Source organism: Coccidioides immitis (assembly GCF_000149335.2).
Source record: "Coccidioides immitis RS genomic scaffold supercont3.3, whole genome shotgun sequence".
In the NCBI taxonomy this organism is placed as follows: Eukaryota; Fungi; Ascomycota; class Eurotiomycetes; order Onygenales; family Onygenaceae; genus Coccidioides; species Coccidioides immitis.
In genome coordinates, this window is record NW_004504308.1 from 3,299,013 (window position 1) to 3,317,013 (window position 18,001).

Sequence of the window (18,001 nt, forward strand, 5' to 3'; positions counted from 1 at the left end):
GTGCAAGCTATCTCCACCAACCCGGAAGTTGATCCTCCCTCCCCCAGAGGCCTGCTACTGGAGAATAGGTGGATGGATGCGAAAGTCGGACAAAAGTTACTCCATGGCGTTCTGGACGTTAAACAATCCCTGCTTTGTCGTCCTAGAAGTCAGCCGTGGGACGCCCCACCTGTGGCTTGGTGTCCCATGACATCATTGGACTGCGATTGGCTGGGGCGTTTGCCTGTGTGTGCCCCGGTGAGTGGCTCGTGGAACCTGCCAGCAAGCTTTCCGCCATTTGCGCAATGCTTAGCTATTTAACGGACCACGATTCCCAACAAGAATCCCAGGAGCATCTCCCCAGCTGCGTTGCCGCTCCTGTCTTTCTTCGGCAATCCTACTTCTCACCACCTTTCTAAAACTCCATCTAACACATCGATGAGCGAACCTTCTGGCGAATCGCCACTTCATAGTTGGATTGGTGCCTGGCTGCGAACGAAATCAAGCAACAATCGAAACCCCAACACCCCCATACTTCCTCTCACAGACAAGCCTTCTCATAAGCATGGCGCAACTGACCACAACAACGAGAGTCGATGCGCGAGCAGCATTGCTCCGCTGCACGATAATGAGAAGAACGCCAGCGCGGGTATTTGCGATGCAAGCTCCTCTGGCCTCCCTCCGCCAGCACCGCCGCCCCCTGATACCCTGGGCCATCGTGAAGAATCCACCGCCGTGACGGACAACGAAAGGTTGCCTGTTCTCACTAGAATACGGCAATCATTAAATATTATTATCTTTTCAAGTTGGATCAACATCTTACTCATATTCGTACCTGTTGGTATCGCCCTGGGAGCTCTACATCGTCGCCAGGGAGACGAAGCCTCCGTAAGCCCTACGGTTATATTTGCAGTCAATGCTGTGGCCATCATCCCGTTGGCTTACCTGCTCGGGTTTGCAACGGAGAGTGTTGCAAGAAAAATGGGTGACAAAGTTGGAGCTTTGCTCAATGTCACCTTTGGAAATGCTGTGGAACTGATCATCTTGTAAGGAACACCTGTGTGTTTTACAAAACTTCTGGTACTGACCCGTCATACTTAGTATGTATGTTGCCCATTTGATGCTCACATAAGAGACTTTAATGTCTACATTTATTGCCATTCTTCGGCCGGTACTGACGATTATGCTCACTGTGAATAGCCTTGCATTAGTAGCGGTACGTGCTGCTGCTGGCACCCCTGCCTTGGCTTTTGCTGATCATTCATTGCCTGCAGAACGAAGTTCGCATTGTTCAAGCCTCTTTACTAGGATCCATTTTAGCGAATCTGCTACTTATCCTCGGCATGTGTTTTCTGTTCGGTGGACTCCGATTTCGAGAACAAGTGAGCTGCATAGTCCCGTTTATTTGGAACACTGCAGACTAATATTATTCTCTCAGCTGTACAATCCTGCCATTACTCAAATGAGTGCATGTCTTCTTAGTCTCAGCGTGATGAGTTTGCTTCTGCCGGTACGTCACCATCTAGGCTCTACGAATACACCGCTAACACAACCTCTCAGACTGCATTTCACGCATCATTCAACAACCTTGCTATTGCGGATAAAGCTGTTATACAGGTCAGCAGAGGAACCAGTGTAGTAGGTTTATTGTTTGCCCTATTGTTGCCCTACTCTAATTCGAAAATAGATACTGCTCCTCGTCTACGTTCTCTATCTGCTCTTCCAACTCAAGTCCCATGCATATATTTATGAGAGTACGCCACAGCATAAAATCGATGAAGAATCCCATCCTGGTGTCTTAGCAGACATATTAAACTCTAGCAGTTCATCCGAATCCAGTTCATCAAGCGATAGTGACACAGATAGCAGCTCGGGATCGCGAACTACAGCGAAACGTATTCGCAGAGCCATTAATAAAAGAAGACGCCGCAAGTCCAGCACTAGTTTATCGAAAGAATCACAATCCATACCGTCGACACAGACATTAGACCGCGTCACGTCAGCTTCACATTCAATCAGGACTATGTCACTAACGGACCATGCTTCCTTCTCACCGGCGAAGACAATTGATCCTGAGACCATTTCCAGTGGAGATGAAGCTGATCGTGAAGATGCGGCTATATCTCATCAGCGATACCCAGGTGTGACTACCCATGATTTTGAAACTGGCGAGTCCCATGACTCTTCAAACAAAGCGACAAAGAGGCACCGTAAAAGGCATCGCATGGCGTTGAAGAAAGAGGAAACGCCAAGCAAATGCCATAAAGCCAGAGAACATTCAGAGTCCCAGCAGAATAAACCTCCAGAGCGCCGTGTCGGGTTTACCGAACCTGCCCCTACTCCTACCACCTCCGACACCGCAAAAAAGCCCTTTATGCTCCGGGGAGTGTCGCGGGAAAGAATATTTCCACACCTGATCCCCACTTTGCAACCAAGGCTAAGTAGCACAGAAGTCACGCAACGACGGGTTTCAACGACGTACAACGGCAGCCCACGTATTCTTCGTCGCACCACCTCTTTGCCTGATCGTTTACACCAATCCTATATCCATAATCCAACTGTCCCATTCACTCAGCCACTTCCCCATCTGATGCCGATTATTCCAGTTCACGACGAGTCCGACGGAGATTCGCAGGTCGAGGAGAAGCCACATCTCTCTCGAATGGCGGCCGTTATTCTTCTCGTGGTCTCCACAGGGCTAGTGGCAGCCTGTGCAGAGTTCCTTGTGGAAAGCATTGATTATCTCGTCAAGAACACAGGGATCAGTCAAGCCTTTATTGGTTTGATTATCCTTCCGATTGTGGGTAATGCGGCAGAGCACGCTACGGCGGTGGCTATGGCTGGCAAGAATAAAATGGATTTGGCTATTGGTGTTGCCCTTGGCAGCAGTATCCAGATTGCTCTCTTTGTAACGCCCATTATTGTCTTGTTGGGTTGGTGTCTGAACACCAACATGTCGCTGTATTTCAGTCTTTTTGAGACTGTTTCGCTGTTCGCATCAGCATTCATTGCCAACTACCTAATGCTGGATGGAAGGACAAATTATCTCGAAGGTGCACTCCTGCTTGCTGCGTACGTGATCATTTCTGTGGCGGCATTTTTCTACCCGTCTTGTGAGAACTTGAGTTCAGCCAGCAACCCTTCTGATGCAAAGGTGTGTTAGAATTAATAATCCCTAGGTGGTTTGATGGCTTTGGTTGGGCTATGCGAGGCAAATTTCTTTGGTACCTACCTGCACACATACTTCATATTTGTTAATGTGATATCTTCCAAAGCACTTCCTACCACTGTAATTATTTGTCAAACCATGCTGTCTGTGTAGTTTTAAGGAGGTGGATGTTGGTTAATCTATGCTATTGCACTACCTATTGACTACCTGTCCAGGAGAACTAGCTTTGTGAGCCTCCTTTCCCATTTAGCAAATGCAAGTTGTGATAAATTCGTCAGACGCTGGAGTTGGGTGGCGGATTGGAATCCGGCGGGTTCCTCCAGCTCCTATTGGTCCGGCCCGACCCGGGGCGCTTCCGGACACTCAACGTCGTTACCATCTCACCAATGTTCAGCTATTTTTTGCCGTCCATTTCTATATCACATCCTGGCTTGCTCTCGGTGTCTAATCTCGTGTCTTCTGGTGTTTGGTGTGGGTTCGTTCAACCCACTTCATCTACTTTGCTAGATTCCCCTCTTCGATGAGGTCCCATGGATGGACTCTTTCTCTTAAGAGAAACCAGGCATTCAACTCTAATATCTGCTCCTCCCAGCACGGCCTGTCCCTGGACGGTGGGATGAACCAGAGCATTACAAAGTTCTATGATGTCGCCAGTTTCCATGACTACTAATATAAACGGCGCTCCTCCCGGTCGCTTGAAGAAGCCCCGCTTTGCTTAGTTGGTGACTCCGGATCTAAATACGTGGAAATAACACATAGAAGTCAACGTCGCCGTTGTTTCACAAGAGCCGCGTGAATGGGGAACCGTTGCACAAAACCCTCGAACGCTCGGGTTGTAGGATCCCTACGGGAGCCGTCTTGAAATAAGGCAATGCACAATCTCCTTTTTCCCAATATAAAGTCCAGAATTAAGGTTCTTTTGGAGAAGACCTGCTCGTTTGGGCTTAAAGATGTAATCTTTGCGGGAATGCTGCTAGGTAGTTACTGCAGTAAGGACCTTGGGGACAATTATTCCCCGATCGGATTTTTGGCAGGTAGAAATTTGATACAACTTGACAAAATCGTTGCCTGTGTAAAACGTAACTACGACCTGGGATGGGGAGGCTGCATTTATTCTTACACCGCGAAACTCCCTTTACAATTGGAGTGTTGTGCGCCCATATGTCTTAAAGGCCCAATCATCAGCCGCCAACCACGACCGCTAGGATCCCCGACGGTGACGGTGGTGATGGTGATGCCCGTGTCGGTCATATTCGTCACCGGAGTCACCATCGTTATCGTATCGCTTTTTATATGAGTGGCCGTAGTCGCCTCCGTACTGCCTTTCTTCACTGCCATGGCGTCTTTCATCCCGGCCACCATAATGTCCACTGGAATACTGTCTTGACTCTCGTTCGCGTGATCTCGATTGTCGTCTTCCTCCATACGAGCCGCTTTCGCCGTATTCCTGGCGTCCATACCCACTAGAATGCCTACTTTCGCCGCCCCCGTATCCTTGCGAGTAGCTGTCACCTCCGGAATAGCTTTGAGTTTGTTGTCCATATCCGCCCGTCTGGCCGTATCCAGAGTCATAGGTTCTGTCCACATGTCAGTTTCTAACTCGATGTTATTCACTAGTTATACTAAGGAGCGAAATACCTTTGCTGACCGTATTCGCTACCGTATTGCTTCTCCCCATAGTCTCCACTCTGCTGGTATCCTCCATATGACGGCTGAGAATACTCTTGTTGACGTCCATATGAGCCTCCACCGTATCCGGTTTGCTCATATTCAGATCGGCCATAATGTTCTTGTCGGGAACCGTATGACGGCTGCTCATAGTCTGAGCGTCCATATCTCGAAGAAGATTCATCCCCACTGCCTTTCTTCTCATGTTTGTATTTCTTTTCTTTCTTTTTCTTCTTCTTGTACTCATCGTCATCGTCATCGTTGCTGCGGTATTTGTACTTTTCGCCTTCATCTTCATCCTCATCGTAACCTTTATACTTCTTCTCTTTCTTTTTCTTCTTATACTCATCCTCATCATCGTCACCATACTTCTCCTTCTTCTTTTTATACACGTCTTCGTCGTAATAATCGCCGTACTTTTGCTCTTTCTTCTTCTTCTTGGACTCGTCTCCGTCCTCGTCGTAATAATCCCCGTATTGTTTCTTTTCCTTTTTCTTCTTTTTATATTCATCTTCTTCGTCGTAGCTATATTTCCTTTCCTTCTTTTCCTTCTTCTCCTTCTTATATTCATCTGCTACGCGACTGCCGCCTTCGTATCCTGACCCTCCAGCAAGAATCTCGGCACCAGCGCCAGTCACGATACCGCCAACTAAATCACCTAGGATACCTCCTCCAACCGCTTTCTTAGCCATGTGGGCTAGTTCATCTGTGTCTTGAGTGCGGCCAGCTCCTGAAAGCCCGCCCAAAACGCCAGTGTTCTTAGATTTATGTTTCGGAAGAGACAACGGCTTGCCGCAGCCGTGGCCGGTATCACGAACGCCAGGTTTGTGGTTATCACCGTTTCTCACACCTTCCCGGCTCAGCTGCCGTCGGAGCGAGTCTTGGCCACGACGACCCTGTTCATTCCACCATTGCTCAACAGCACCAAACATGAGCATGCGGATATCTGACTGTCCATCTTGTCCGTAATTACGGTGAGCGGGATGGTGGAAAACACCGTGGATAATCCGAGTCAGCGTGCGATCAACGTCAATATATTCATCGTCCCAAGCGTCCATGATCTGAGGAACGGCCCATTTCACGACTTCCTGCGCGACCTTTCCAGCTGGCTCGTTGAGCACATTGGAGAAGTGGTCCTTGGATAACATTGAATGGGTAGGATCAGTGCAGTCGTCGTTATTGAAGATGTTGTGTTGCTGATCTCTGCTGCTTTGGATAACTTCGGACGAACCGGTCTCGAGCTCGGTTTTGACTTGATTAATTATTGGAATCACGTATGGTGCGATTACCGAGAACACGAAAACATTGATCTCATTTTGAACCTGTTCAATAAGATCTGGGAGCACCGGGATCTTTTCGATTGCTTCGCTGATCGATTTCATCAAGTTATCGTGCCATTCTAGAACCGGATAGACTTGGGTTTTGACGTTATCCAGGTATTCGGTCCACTCCTCTGGCTCTTTTGGAGAAACATGTGGTGGTGACTGTTGTTGGTGTTGAGCGTTGGCTTGAAATTCGTCCATCTTTCCAGAATTATCCTGGCCGCCAAAGATCTCAGATGGTATCTTATCTAACAAATCCTTGATGAAGCTCTTGTTTCCCCCTTCACCTTGGGATTGCTCCATAACCCCTTCGAGGGACTGAAGCTCCGATTGGGTAGCCTTATCGGAGAATTCTCCCATAACCGAGTGCAAAAAGTCCACACCACCGAAGGTACCGGTGATGATTGGATAAACTGGATACCCAACTCCTGGTAGCTCCATCATGGTTCGTCGACCCACGTGTGGGAAAACATCTTGCTCACCCATTTCAATCAGACAGAGCTCAGTAAAATTGGAGTGAGCGGCATAGTCTTCCAAGCAATGGAGGCCGGTTCCAAGGAGGCGTAGCGCTTCATACAGTTCAGTTTTGTCGCGAGATCGCCCATAGCTACGCCCAAGCTCGATACACCTTCCAAAAACATTTCGCAGAAGGCCGGCAGACGTTGCGATACCAATATCTTCGGTGGCAATGTAATGCTTAAGACCTGATGTGAAAAACAGTTGTATACTCTGAAGAAGAAGATGAATAAACCAACTCGGTAAAACATACCAGTACGAGCATCAATAGCCAGCTCTCGCTCCTCGTCGATGGGGCCTCGGAGCCGTCTGTCGTAGCGACGAGCATCATCACCCTCAGCATATCCCAAAGGATTATCAATATGCTCTGTGGGTTGATAGGTTCCGAGGCGTTCCGTCGTCACTTCGAATTCGCCAGTACCGTACCTATGCTTGGTGTTAACAGGAGTTGACAATCTCCATTTGCAAAGTGATCTCACCCGAAGCTCAAAAATCCCAAAACCCAGAGCAAGATCCGAATTGCTTCAGCACTAACGTATTTGACAGTTCCAACGTCCACTGCCTGACTATAGTCGCGGAGCCAGTTGCCAAAATATACCCGTTGCAGATCGAGTTTGGAGAATTTCTTCCCGCCTGCTACACGTGCCATGACCACAGAGAGAAGCGCATCTTCGATATCCCCATGCCGCCAGTTCTGGCCCTCGATGCGGGAGAGTGAGGCGATATTGCCGGCACCAAAGGCGGCGGCGGGATGGGCGAAGATGAGGACAAGAAGAAAGGTGGTTGCAATGAGAGTTGAAGTTGACACGGCCATGGTTGCCCCGTCTCAAAGAGCGAAAAAGGCTAGCCAGTGAGTATGGGTTCAGCGATTGAGAATGGTTGCTTATGAAAAGGAGAGTGTTGTGGGAGGGGGGGGTTTTAACCCAGGAGCGAGTAGTGAAGTCGAATGAACAGCCCCACTATACCGAGCAATGTACTCCGTATGGAGTACGAGGATGTGGATATTCGGAAGCTTGGTCAGAGGAGGCGAAAAGGACAACAACACAGCTGATGAAATGAACTTGTAAAACCGCAGTCCAGATGCTGCTGGAGAAGAGAGCACAGCGGAGGCACAGGTTTGAAGCCTGTCACAAGAAAAGAGTTTCAAAGATGCCCATGACCACCCTTTTGTTAGCGACCTAGTTACCCCGCAACAAGTGAATGGTGGCGCAAAACAGGCCAAGCTGAGACTGTGACATTCTGTGTTTCTCTATGAACTGCTTTCCCGGAGTTAGCCACTCTCAAGGGAATACAGAAACTTGACTGATGGCCCTACACAACGTTGTGGCCCACTGACCCTTCTCTCCTGCTCCCTCCCCCCTGCTTGCACTGCTGTCCACTGATGACCTATGTATCAATATCTTTTGGCGAGAAGGGCAGATGCTATGCTCCATGAAAGACGAAACAGACTGGTGCCCGCCTCATCACAATTGGTAGTTAAGAAACAGAAGATGGCTGTTCCCAGATGTGCCATGACACTACAGAATGGTCAGTCCTAGGGAATCAGGCGTTTATTTCATGAGAGACTTTGCTCCACGCAGCGCCATTTGTTTAGGGCTTACTCTGTATGGTCAGCAAGTACTTGCAGCATTGACACTATAATATCACTTCGGGTTGAGTTATGTTTTCTCTGCGTCCAAAGTGATTGGATTGGGATTGGCTTTTGCTGGTTAGTTGTGTGTGTTGCTCCCATGGTTCACCAACCTAGTCGCAGATTAGTTACTTAAGTAATGATGAGCTCGGTGCTTGCACAAACTGGATGTCAGCACCACTAGCATTCCCCTCAGGAAACTGCTTTTATCATACCTAATGGCTAAAAAGTATCAGATGCCATTTGCCAGCTGTGATGATTAAACCAGTCAACCTGTTTGACCATGCTGCAATATCCAAATACCCAACCTGATAGCTATTGCCCCTTTTGTGGCGTGATTCTCCACTATACACCCTTTGCGCCCATTAAATGTCCATTTTGGTTCTCGGCGATACGAGCAGGTGAGTCTGTCTTTGAAGAATGACTGTGTGCAGTCAAGCCAACTATCTTTTCAGTCTTTGTCAAAGGGACAGCATCGGACACTGTGGCGCTAACAGGCGTTGGATATCTGGCTTCACGCAACATCCTCCGAGCACCTGTTGATAGCAAATCATCATGCAAAGACGAGAATCCAACAGTGGATATTACATTATTCAGAACCTCTGACTCCTGTTGGGGTTATGGCTTTCATGACGCTTGCTGGCGACTCTTCCTTGCTTGCCTACCAGATATTGACGAGGCCGATATCATAAAACCTCTTTTTCGCTTCTTTTGGTCCACAGAATGCCCTCGGTTTTCGATTTTTTCCCTTGGCCATGATTATGCGGGCGCCACTGAAATGCAAAAGCGCTCCCTTCCTGGAGAGCCATTTAAATTATCGTTGTTTTTCTACGCAGATCCTTCTTATGTTCCCCCATTTGAAGATTTGAAAGATCTTGCTTCAACCTCACAATTCCATGCACAAGGAGTCGAGCATGACTATTCAAGCACTCCCAGGGAGAGGACTTCCCCACTTGAAAATCTTCCAGTGGAACTTTTGTATATGGTTTCATCATATTTATCGTTAAAAGATGTGCTCGGTCTTAGATTGCTCTCTAGGCCGTTTTATCGACTCCTTGCCCCGGAAGAATTGCCCCAGTCTTTCTGGAAGACCAGATTCATGGTACCACATGAACAGGACTTCATATTCCCAGATTTTACTACGTCACAAGAGGATTGGTTTCGGCTATTTTTAGGCGTGGACGAATATCTCAACGACAAATCCAAGTCCCTTCCAGGCAGCAAAAACCTGATCAATCGAAAGCGGGTTAGGGGCCTTATTGAGCCGATAGCCCGCCTACTGGAAGTGAAGATCAGAATCCGAGGACAGCCATATGGTGTTCGAATAACCCCGAGGACAAAATATGAATATGTTTGTTCTGACAGTCAAGCTAGACAACAGCTTGGATCTCACTTGAGAATCAGCCGTATTTTCGGTGGACAGTTGGCTTCGCAAGACTATCAGAATCAATTGACGGAAGGCTGCCGCCCCGTGGAATACATGGTCGCGCGATTTCCAACCAGAACTATGGAGCCTGATTTTCCCAACGAAGTCAGGATTTCAGTTGTCAAGATAGCAAACAATAAATATGTGTCTGGTATCAGAATCGCACGTTCGCCACCTGCTGCGGCGTTTCCTTCTGAGATAGGCTATTTTATGCCAGGAGAAACCATAATTCGACTTCCAGATCAGGATGAAATTCGAACACTTGAAGTTGTCTTCTCAGCAACCGGTTTAAGAGGGATTAGGTTTATCTATAGCAGTGGAGCCTCTTCCCCATGGGCAGGACAATTTAGAGGAGAAGGACTAGCAAGAGGCCTCATTCAATTGGAAAGCTCAGCGGAGTATGATATTATTGCAGGTCTTGATGTATGTGGAATCACCGATTATATTACTCTAATTACCTCACTAACCAGTACAACGTTAGTACTATAAGATCATTGAGCTGGGACTCGTCGCCAAAAATGGAGATACGGCTGAGGAACCAAACCGTATCGTATCAAGGCTTTGGAGCCCAATGGTTCCAAACTCTCGAAATATTCGGATAACTCCTCTTAGGCCGTCCTTGAATGTGCGTCCATTTGAACCAATAATTGATATGAACTTTGCAGGCTCGAATGGGTGGCTGCTGCCAATGTTAAAGAGAGTCGTAGTCCACATGGTCTCTGACTTTCAATCGGTTGTTGGGTTCTCGTTTGTCTTTGAAAAGCACACTCTCAGCCTCGGAAAAACAGGAGAGGCTGAGCTTTCTGCAGTGATCGATGGCCCTGGGGGTGAGCGAATTACGAATCTCCAAGTGTTAGGTTATGAGTTCCGCTATGAACAGAGGATGCGTGGCTGCCAAGTTAGTCTCACATCTTCTCCTACGCTCGGCATTATAGTTATTGACCAAGGCTCCTCCATAGATTGGTACCAATTACAGCCGGAATATTGTGTTTTCTGCAATCCCTCGCTTCCCTCACTTGCAAAAAGACTCTGAGCTTTTAGAGCTGCCAAAAAACTATTCGGTTACTGGGCTCATCGCTACGAAGGATGTGAGTTACCCTCTTGGTTAGAAGGTATATAGAAATGATCTTTGGATTGATCGTATTAACTACTAGGCGGATGACAACACTCTCCAAAAACTTGGCCTCCAGGGTCACCCAAGCAAAAATCATTCATCTTCGGAATCGAAACGTATTCGAGACCTGAGTCAAGAACTACGTGAATCTCAGGTGGAATATGACAAAGTGTTTGCCGTTACTATCAATGTCCTAACTCAGGGCGACTTTTGCACCTACGCACCTTTTGAAAGCGTGCGCCGAATTACGGCATCCACAGGGTCCGAGGGGCGTTCCAGGACCCCATGTAATGTCTCCGGTTTAAGATTTGACTATCACGACGAATGGCACTGTCCTACAATTGTTGGTCAGTGGATGAATGAATTGGATGCCTTTGAGCTAGATCAAGGCGAGAGGATCGAGGGCTTAACCGTTTGGCTGTCTACAGAGTCATGCTATCGAACAGTAAACCCGGTGGAGCCTGGGAGAGTGATTGCTATTCGAATTGATAGCTCATCGAAACGGCATAAAATATTCAAGGCTGATAACGTTGACATCTCTTTGGAAGAGTACAAGCAACAGCAATACCAGTCAAATCTGCGAGAAAACTTAGTGCGTTCTTTTTACAACCCAGCACATGCACCATAACTATGTTATAACTATATATCGGTGAGGCTGACTTGGCTTTTATCGAATAGACAGCGATTTCATGGATTCTAAATGGCACGTTTGACCGAGTGCGAGCGGTTATCCAACTCGTAAATCCTGCGATACCGCCTCCTATCCTGATCCCTCAGCACGATGTTCCGTTCGACCAAGCTCAGAAGCTATTCTTCGAAATCACAGACCAAACTAGCCGCCTGGATAAGTTGGTCCAAATGGTAGCACATGTCCGGAATAACGAAGTTCTGGGCGTAAGTTTCGACTACCAGTCAGGATGCAGGAAATCAATGGGATATACAGATATTCCAAACTTAATAGAATATTCTATTGGCCTAACAGACTACGAAGATATTCTAGTCTTTGAAGTTGAAATTTGGAGAGAAAGGATAATAAGAATTGAGGTAAGAGTTCCTCGTAAGACGTCGCTCGTCTTGTGCGCGCGCTAAAGTGTGATTTCCAGTTTGAAACTAGGCGATCTAACGGCGACCCTTCATCGTTGGAAGGGACCAGGAAGTCATTATTCCGTTCCCCAGGGAATAAAGGTGATTGGACATCGACATGGTGCGCAACTGAAGCTATCGCGGCCAAGATGCCTGTTAAACAGGCGCTTAGTTGCCAGTATATTTTCCCTGAAGATGCAAAACTCGTCGGGTTGTATGTTGCTTGCCAGGAGTTTAGCCGTATAGGCGGTGTCTTCCAATCTATGGATATTTGAGACTTCAGGAAAACTGGCTTCGGAAATTCAGCGGTGAGGATGAATGGAACAGTATGCAACAAGTGCTTCTGAATAATAGGGTGAAATTCACTTTTTCAATTGCCAGGGTCATTGCTGAGCCGGCTGTAAAACAAAGGAGAATGTTGCTGTCCGGCCTTGGACATGTGTGAGATATGCATCCAATTCGTGGTCTTCGGTAATGAGAAAGGAGATATCACTCCCGTCGTCGTCTCTCACTGTGCCTTCTATCCTCGCCACACGCGCATCTTTGAACTTCACTAAAGCAAGCATTCGCAGCTCAGCCACAGTCCGCGTATTAAGCTTGCTGATCCAAGTTTTAGCATTCTGATGGATCTGAGACTGGGGGTGGATGCGGAGGAAAACAGGAACTGGTACAAGGGCCTGTGAATTAAGGATTGGACTGGAGAAATCGAAAGGTTGCGCGGCTGGCTGCTGATGAATGGCGAAAGAAGGGTCGTTAGTTGCGGCCTGGATCAGTGACGGATCTATCTGGATCCCGCCAAGTTCGCCGCTAGCCATGCGAGTCGATGCAAGCGCTTGAGATGCCAGTGAAGTAACCCCACTAGGAACCGCGGTGGAGGTTCTAGCTCGAGGAGCTCGGCTGGTATTAGGCCCCCGTCGAGTTGCCTGTCGAAGGCTCGGATCACGCTTAGCTTGATCGTCTCGCAGTCGTTTCATAACATCTCGACAGAGCACTTCTACTGCTTTAACTTTGGCTGCGTGTTGAGGGTCCGCTGGCCCTGGGGAAAGGATACGTTGTAAAATGTCAGAGTCCTGAATCCAGCGCTGTTTGAGTTCCTTCCAACGGTCGTCACCCATTTCAATCTTGCTTGTGAAATGATCAGCTCTCAGTGCGTCGTAGAAAGCATTCCGTATTTGTCTGCTTTCCTCCGGGTTAATCCCCAAAGTGTTCTTCGCCTCTGCTATGGTCATCCTGGTTTCTAAAGTACGCATTCGTTTCGTGACATCGGTGCAAACAACGTCCAGCGCAAGCGTCTTTAGTTCCACATGAACATTATTTGCCCAAAACATAGTCTGCAGATGTGGGGATTCCCGTATCAGCCTATCCTTCGCTGCCTGCCACTTCTCTGGCCCGGCAATCGTCTTTTTGATAAACCCAGCTTCCTCACATATTCGCTGAAATTGATCACGAATCTCTCGGTACGTCGCATCGGTCAGACACAGGTATTTCTTACTCTCATCAAGCGTGGTTTCGGATGGGAAGCGCGGGGGCCCAGGAGGGTCGGCAGGCAACCCTCCCCAACCCCGAGTGCGGCGCCGTCGCTTCTTAGTAGCCCATCTCTCGTCACTCTCCGCCCGCAATTGAGCCAGTCTCTCTTGTCTCTTCACCATGATATCCGCATCAGAAGACGAAGGAACCGCCTGATGCACCGCAGGACCTGCTTGTTCGCCGGGAGCATCCACCGAAGCCCCCTGAGTCGTCCCAATGTCAGATGGAGCCGCTTCTTCAGCGCCGGTTGGTGGAACGCTCTCTCGGTACGACTTCATGCCATTCGGGACTCTCAGCAGCCATCTGTTCTTTGCACGTAGTCGCATCAGCCCACGCTCCCCAATCATATACCCTTCGTCGTTTAGAATTCGCAGCATATCCCGCTGCGTAACATTGTTCTCCCATAGCTCTTTCACTCGCGCCACAAGGTTCGGACTTTTATGCGCAGGATTGTGCTTCGAGGGGAAACCCCAGCGTTTAAACTGTGTCTGGAAAGCTCGCTTACTGGATACATAGAGAGGCAAGGAAAAGACGAGCAGAGACAAGTTAGTAAGTCTCCTTATCAGTAGTGCTCCTATATCTGCGGATTTAAGGGGGGAACAGGGAAATCTCCGGGCCGATGCCTTCTTTTGGAAATTGCCAAAACACACCTCGGTGCAAATTGATGCGACGTTTTCATATACTCCATGATATCATCCAGAGACTTTTTCTCTTCAATGTACATCCTGTAACAGGCGTCTCGCTTGCCCTCCCAATCGTACACCATGTTTGCGGTTATGCTGATGGGCGTATCCCTGGGCTGCGTGGTCCACCGTAATGCCTTGCTGGCGATGGAAGAAGAGGTTGCTTGATCCGCCGTAGCACAGGCTGGCCGTTGAGTCAGGTGATACTGGCACTAGCTGCTTGCGGAAAGGCCTTGGCGGGCCGTTGGACGTTTATTATATAATCAGTGATAGCATCATCGATTGGCCGGCTTGCCCTCCGGGGGACCTCGGCAAGGCAGCACAAGCATCATGGCCTCTCATGGAGCTGGTTTCGTGCAGCGTGGAAACGATCGTTGAATTCAAGGAATAATATGGATTCTCCAGATGCAGATGCTATTCTAACACGATAAAGCAGGAGCACAACAAGAGCGAAGTGGCTGCCTTATACTCCCCTTTCGAGGCTGACATCCCCATGTAACGATCAGCAATTTCTCTCCGCGAAAGCGAGAGATACATGGCAAGGGAGTTCTTAAATGATAGACAGGAACTTCGCAACCCGTACATATATCGCCAGGAAGGAAAGGAAAGACCACGAAGAGAAACGAAATCAGCAGTAAAAAAACAGCGGCAAAAAGAAAGAAAACAAAAGGCACATCCCAGTTCAACGACGAATAACTCCGATCGCACCATTCAGCCAACGCCATAAACCCCATGTGTGTCCTCCTGCCAAACCAGGGCGAAACCAAGGACGAGTGTCGGGGGGCTCGTAAAACACAAAGGCGTAGATTCATCCGTCACGCGTAACACGTCTCTAGCTCATCTTTTTAATCTTCTTTCCCATCTTGAAGATCCGAGTCCGAAGCCATGTCAGAAACAAAAGCCATGCCGTTTTTGGGCTTTTAAACCCGAATTTCGTTCCTCCCTCACCCCCATACCTTGCACCACTACTTGAATAATATCCAGAATCACCATGGGCGGATCCCTCGTGATGGGCTGCCTTTTCACTGTTTCTGTGATTTCGGAACGTAAAATCTGTTAAGCGCGGGGTCCTCCCCGACCCTTCATGCTGTTCTTTTTGTTCCCGCCGTAGCTCTTTATCTTGCGCTTTCATATTCCGTTGCTCATGCTTACGCGACTTGGCAGCCTCACGATCTTCAAAAGCCTGCCTGGCGGCCTGGACGGCTGCTGCCCGCGCCACGGGGTCTGTAGTGCTTGGGCGGCTCTTAGAGCGGAATGGAAATTCAAGCGAGCTTCGAGAGATAGGCGATATTGTTTCTCGCGCGCTATTGTTGTCCATTTGGCGGCTAAACGAGGAGGAGGCTCTTCCGACATTTGTCTGTGACGCGGCGTGGGGGAATGTGAGATTCTCTCGGTGAATATTGAAAGAGGGACGCGATTCCATGTTGGAGTTTAGGGAAGAAGATTGTCTGGGGGGTTCTCGATTACTCGAGGTGGCTTGGCCATCGAGATCAGGGAACTGGTGCGTGTCAGGGGAGTTGTCAGTAATCGAGTTTTGATGAGAGCGATTGACTGGGGTGCGAGGGCGCGGGGTCTGGCGCATGGGATGAACATAGTGCGACCCGGGCTTGTTTGAAGCAGACATTGTCATAGTCACAGAGCCCTGGGAATTGCCGCTTATAGAGCGTTGATGGCTGTTTGACCCCGCCAAGCGCGTTGCAGTGACGTACGCATCGCCATATCTTTGGTCTCTGTCTAGGTTCGTGTATATTCCCAGTCCTTCGTTTTCGACGGCGGTGAGATTCAGGTCGAGAGACGTTGATCGGTCCTTTTTGAGATGCGGAAGGATATGGACCTTGTGCTTACTCCTAGCCTTCTTATCCAACATGTCGGGGCGATACCCACTGGCCAAGGTCATCTCAGCTTGTGCAGAGTCTGTTGAAGAAGGGGATCTGTATGACCGTGTGCTGTATTTCGAAGGGGAAGGGTTGGAGGCGTCTTTGAGAGATGGAAGAGAGCTCGAGAAGCGTCCGGGACCAGCACGAACGTCATCCTGATCCAAGAAGTTTCCCGATGATTGGGACCTTTGAACGAGCGCAAGGGTGAGCATAAAATGATAAGCGGACGGGGACAACCATGGACGAGCAAACCTAATCGGCTTCATCCTCTGCCTTCTCGACGTTAAGACACCGCTCCCGTCACCAATCTTCCCCAGATAGTCGATAGGCATGATCGCGGCGTGTACATACAATGGGATACTCGGGCGCGTCGTCGTCGGTCCATCAATGTCATCCCCAGTCGATGAAACAAAACACCCCCGATTCGGATGCTACAACGACTTCTTTATCTTCAAATACGGCATCGCGCGTCCGGGTCTGTCGGTAAGAATAATAAGAAGTACGTATTAATAAGTGTCTTAAAGATGCTTTCTGCGCAGGTCTTTGCAAACGGATGGCTGAGGGCAGAGTTGACGTAATGACACAGGCGATGCGGACAGGCTAAACACACAGCAGCAAAGTCGGAGACTGGGTTTCGTTCAACAGACCATGAAACAGGCCCTAGGATGGTGATAAGGATACAGCAATAACCAAAGTCCAAAGCAACACAGATGATGTTCAGATGAGAACACAAATGTGAATTTTTTGGAGATGGGAGAGATAGTGGTATGCTTTTAAATGAAGATCTGGGAAAACGGGGCCGAGAAAACAAAGAAACTTCACTGCGGTCTCGGAGTGGGGAGGAACACTGAACGCTCAACAGCGCGAAGTTTGCAGAGCCAGGGCGACGGAAGTGGCACAGAGACGCCAGCGATTGGTAAACCTCTCACAGCAGAGAGAAAAGAGACGTGGAGGATGGTATTTCTACCTAAATTCAAAAGAGCATCCACATCCACACATCCAGATCTCTCCAGGCGTGGCGGCGGCCTCGTTTCTTTTGGCGGGTTTCGCTGGTCCTCGCCGTCGATAATTGGATGCGTGGGAGAAACAAACGTATCCTCAGCCCCGGAACCCCGAGGCGGCGTGCGACGACATAAATCAATGCACTGTGCCAAGGGAAGCCCAGGCGCACGCTTCGTCCAGTCGGTCGACGATCAGGGCCTGTCGCTGGAAACAGCAAACTCCACGGGCCTTTAAAATAGATCCCCCGTGCATATAAGACACATACAGATACATATACGGAGCATACATCGGCTACACCTTCAGCCTCTTGCTTAGGGTCTGCTATAAGTGAGGTGACTGATGGCTGTTTAAAAACATCTTTTTATCATGTCGCTTCTGCCCCTCGGCAAGGGTATGGTAACCGGGTAACTATGGAACTTGCGGAAGACAAAAACCTTCACACCTAAAAAAGCATCAATAGTTCCAGTGTTAGTGCGAGGATTTGCTCCGCTCTCGAACTCATTCCCAGCCACACGCACTCCGCAAAGCTCGCTGACCGCAACTGAATGTGGGAGGGGGTCGCAGGGACCTGGTCATAAATTTTCTCGGAGCATGACGACCCAGCTCGTAGTGGGATTCTCCAGACATCATCATCCAGGGCCCCCCACGTAGTTAACTATGTAACTCCCTGCCAGCTGATAAAATAAGCACAAACGAAGCGATCGGATGACTATGCTGGGAGTGCAACCTGTGGTTTTGCCACAACTTACCGATGTATCTCCGCTCTCCATTCGCTACTCCTCCGTGCTCTTCGGTCTCATACAACCAACAATCCGAATGGCGGGGTTGCATTCCTGTGATTGTGCTTGCGGCCCGGAACTCCATATTCCCCCTCCCTTCGAAGGTCCTCGGACAATAATTCTAAGGCTCCTGGCTCCCCAGGCTTCTCTTGAAGCATATCCATCCACTGGGCGGAATGGGATGCTTCATTCGGCGACGCGCGATCCCAACCAAATCAGAGCAGCA

The 18,001-nt window shown here is 48.9% G+C and overlaps 5 protein-coding genes across 6 annotated transcripts; 2 read left to right on the forward strand and 3 right to left on the reverse strand.

The window, feature by feature from the left end:
• The first annotated feature begins 352 nt into the window (after positions 1–352).
• On the forward strand, positions 353–3,282 carry CIMG_07709 (calcium/proton exchanger). Its single transcript, XM_001240545.2, has 6 exons — positions 353–1,025; positions 1,180–1,195; positions 1,254–1,361; positions 1,418–1,489; positions 1,540–1,617; positions 1,667–3,282. The coding sequence occupies exons 1-6, from the start codon at positions 418–420 to the stop codon at positions 3,140–3,142; spliced, it is 2,358 nt and encodes a 785-aa protein (XP_001240546.1). The 5' UTR covers positions 353–417; the 3' UTR covers positions 3,143–3,282.
• An 803-nt stretch (positions 3,283–4,085) lies between these two features.
• On the reverse strand, positions 4,086–8,316 carry CIMG_07708 (NIMA-interacting protein TinC). Its single transcript, XM_001240544.2, has 6 exons — positions 8,256–8,316; positions 7,991–8,171; positions 7,134–7,910; positions 6,908–7,080; positions 4,787–6,842; positions 4,086–4,725 (listed from the first exon to the last, which is right to left on the reverse strand). Exons 3-6 carry the CDS (start codon positions 7,466–7,468, stop codon positions 4,350–4,352), a joined length of 2,940 nt encoding a protein of 979 aa, XP_001240545.1. The 5' UTR covers positions 7,469–7,910; positions 7,991–8,171; positions 8,256–8,316; the 3' UTR covers positions 4,086–4,349.
• On the forward strand, positions 7,984–12,182 carry CIMG_07706 (uncharacterized protein; the record flags this gene model as incomplete). Its single annotated transcript, XM_001240542.2, has 7 exons — positions 7,984–8,685; positions 8,740–10,133; positions 10,192–10,608; positions 10,670–10,798; positions 10,865–11,416; positions 11,503–11,868; positions 11,928–12,182. Exons 1-7 carry the CDS (start codon positions 8,568–8,570, stop codon positions 12,180–12,182), a joined length of 3,231 nt encoding a protein of 1,076 aa, XP_001240543.2. The 5' UTR covers positions 7,984–8,567.
• A 108-nt stretch (positions 12,183–12,290) lies between these two features.
• On the reverse strand, positions 12,291–14,229 carry CIMG_07705 (uncharacterized protein; the record flags this gene model as incomplete). The annotated part of the gene is made up of 2 exons (XM_001240541.2): positions 14,085–14,229; positions 12,291–13,938 (listed from the first exon to the last, which is right to left on the reverse strand). The coding sequence occupies exons 1-2, from the start codon at positions 14,198–14,200 to the stop codon at positions 12,291–12,293; spliced, it is 1,764 nt and encodes a 587-aa protein (XP_001240542.2). The 5' UTR covers positions 14,201–14,229.
• A 245-nt stretch (positions 14,230–14,474) lies between these two features.
• Positions 14,475–16,904, reverse strand: CIMG_07704. 2 transcript variants are annotated; one of them, XM_004445114.1, is made up of 3 exons: positions 16,605–16,689; positions 16,247–16,471; positions 14,475–16,180 (listed from the first exon to the last, which is right to left on the reverse strand). In XM_004445114.1, the coding sequence occupies exons 2-3, from the start codon at positions 16,324–16,326 to the stop codon at positions 14,950–14,952; spliced, it is 1,311 nt and encodes a 436-aa protein (XP_004445171.1). In that variant the 5' UTR covers positions 16,327–16,471; positions 16,605–16,689; the 3' UTR covers positions 14,475–14,949. The 2 variants fall into 2 exon arrangements, with proteins under 2 accessions (XP_004445171.1, XP_004445172.1); XM_004445115.1 differs by having other exon boundaries at positions 16,247–16,904.
• Positions 16,905–18,001: the final 1,097 nt, after the last annotated feature.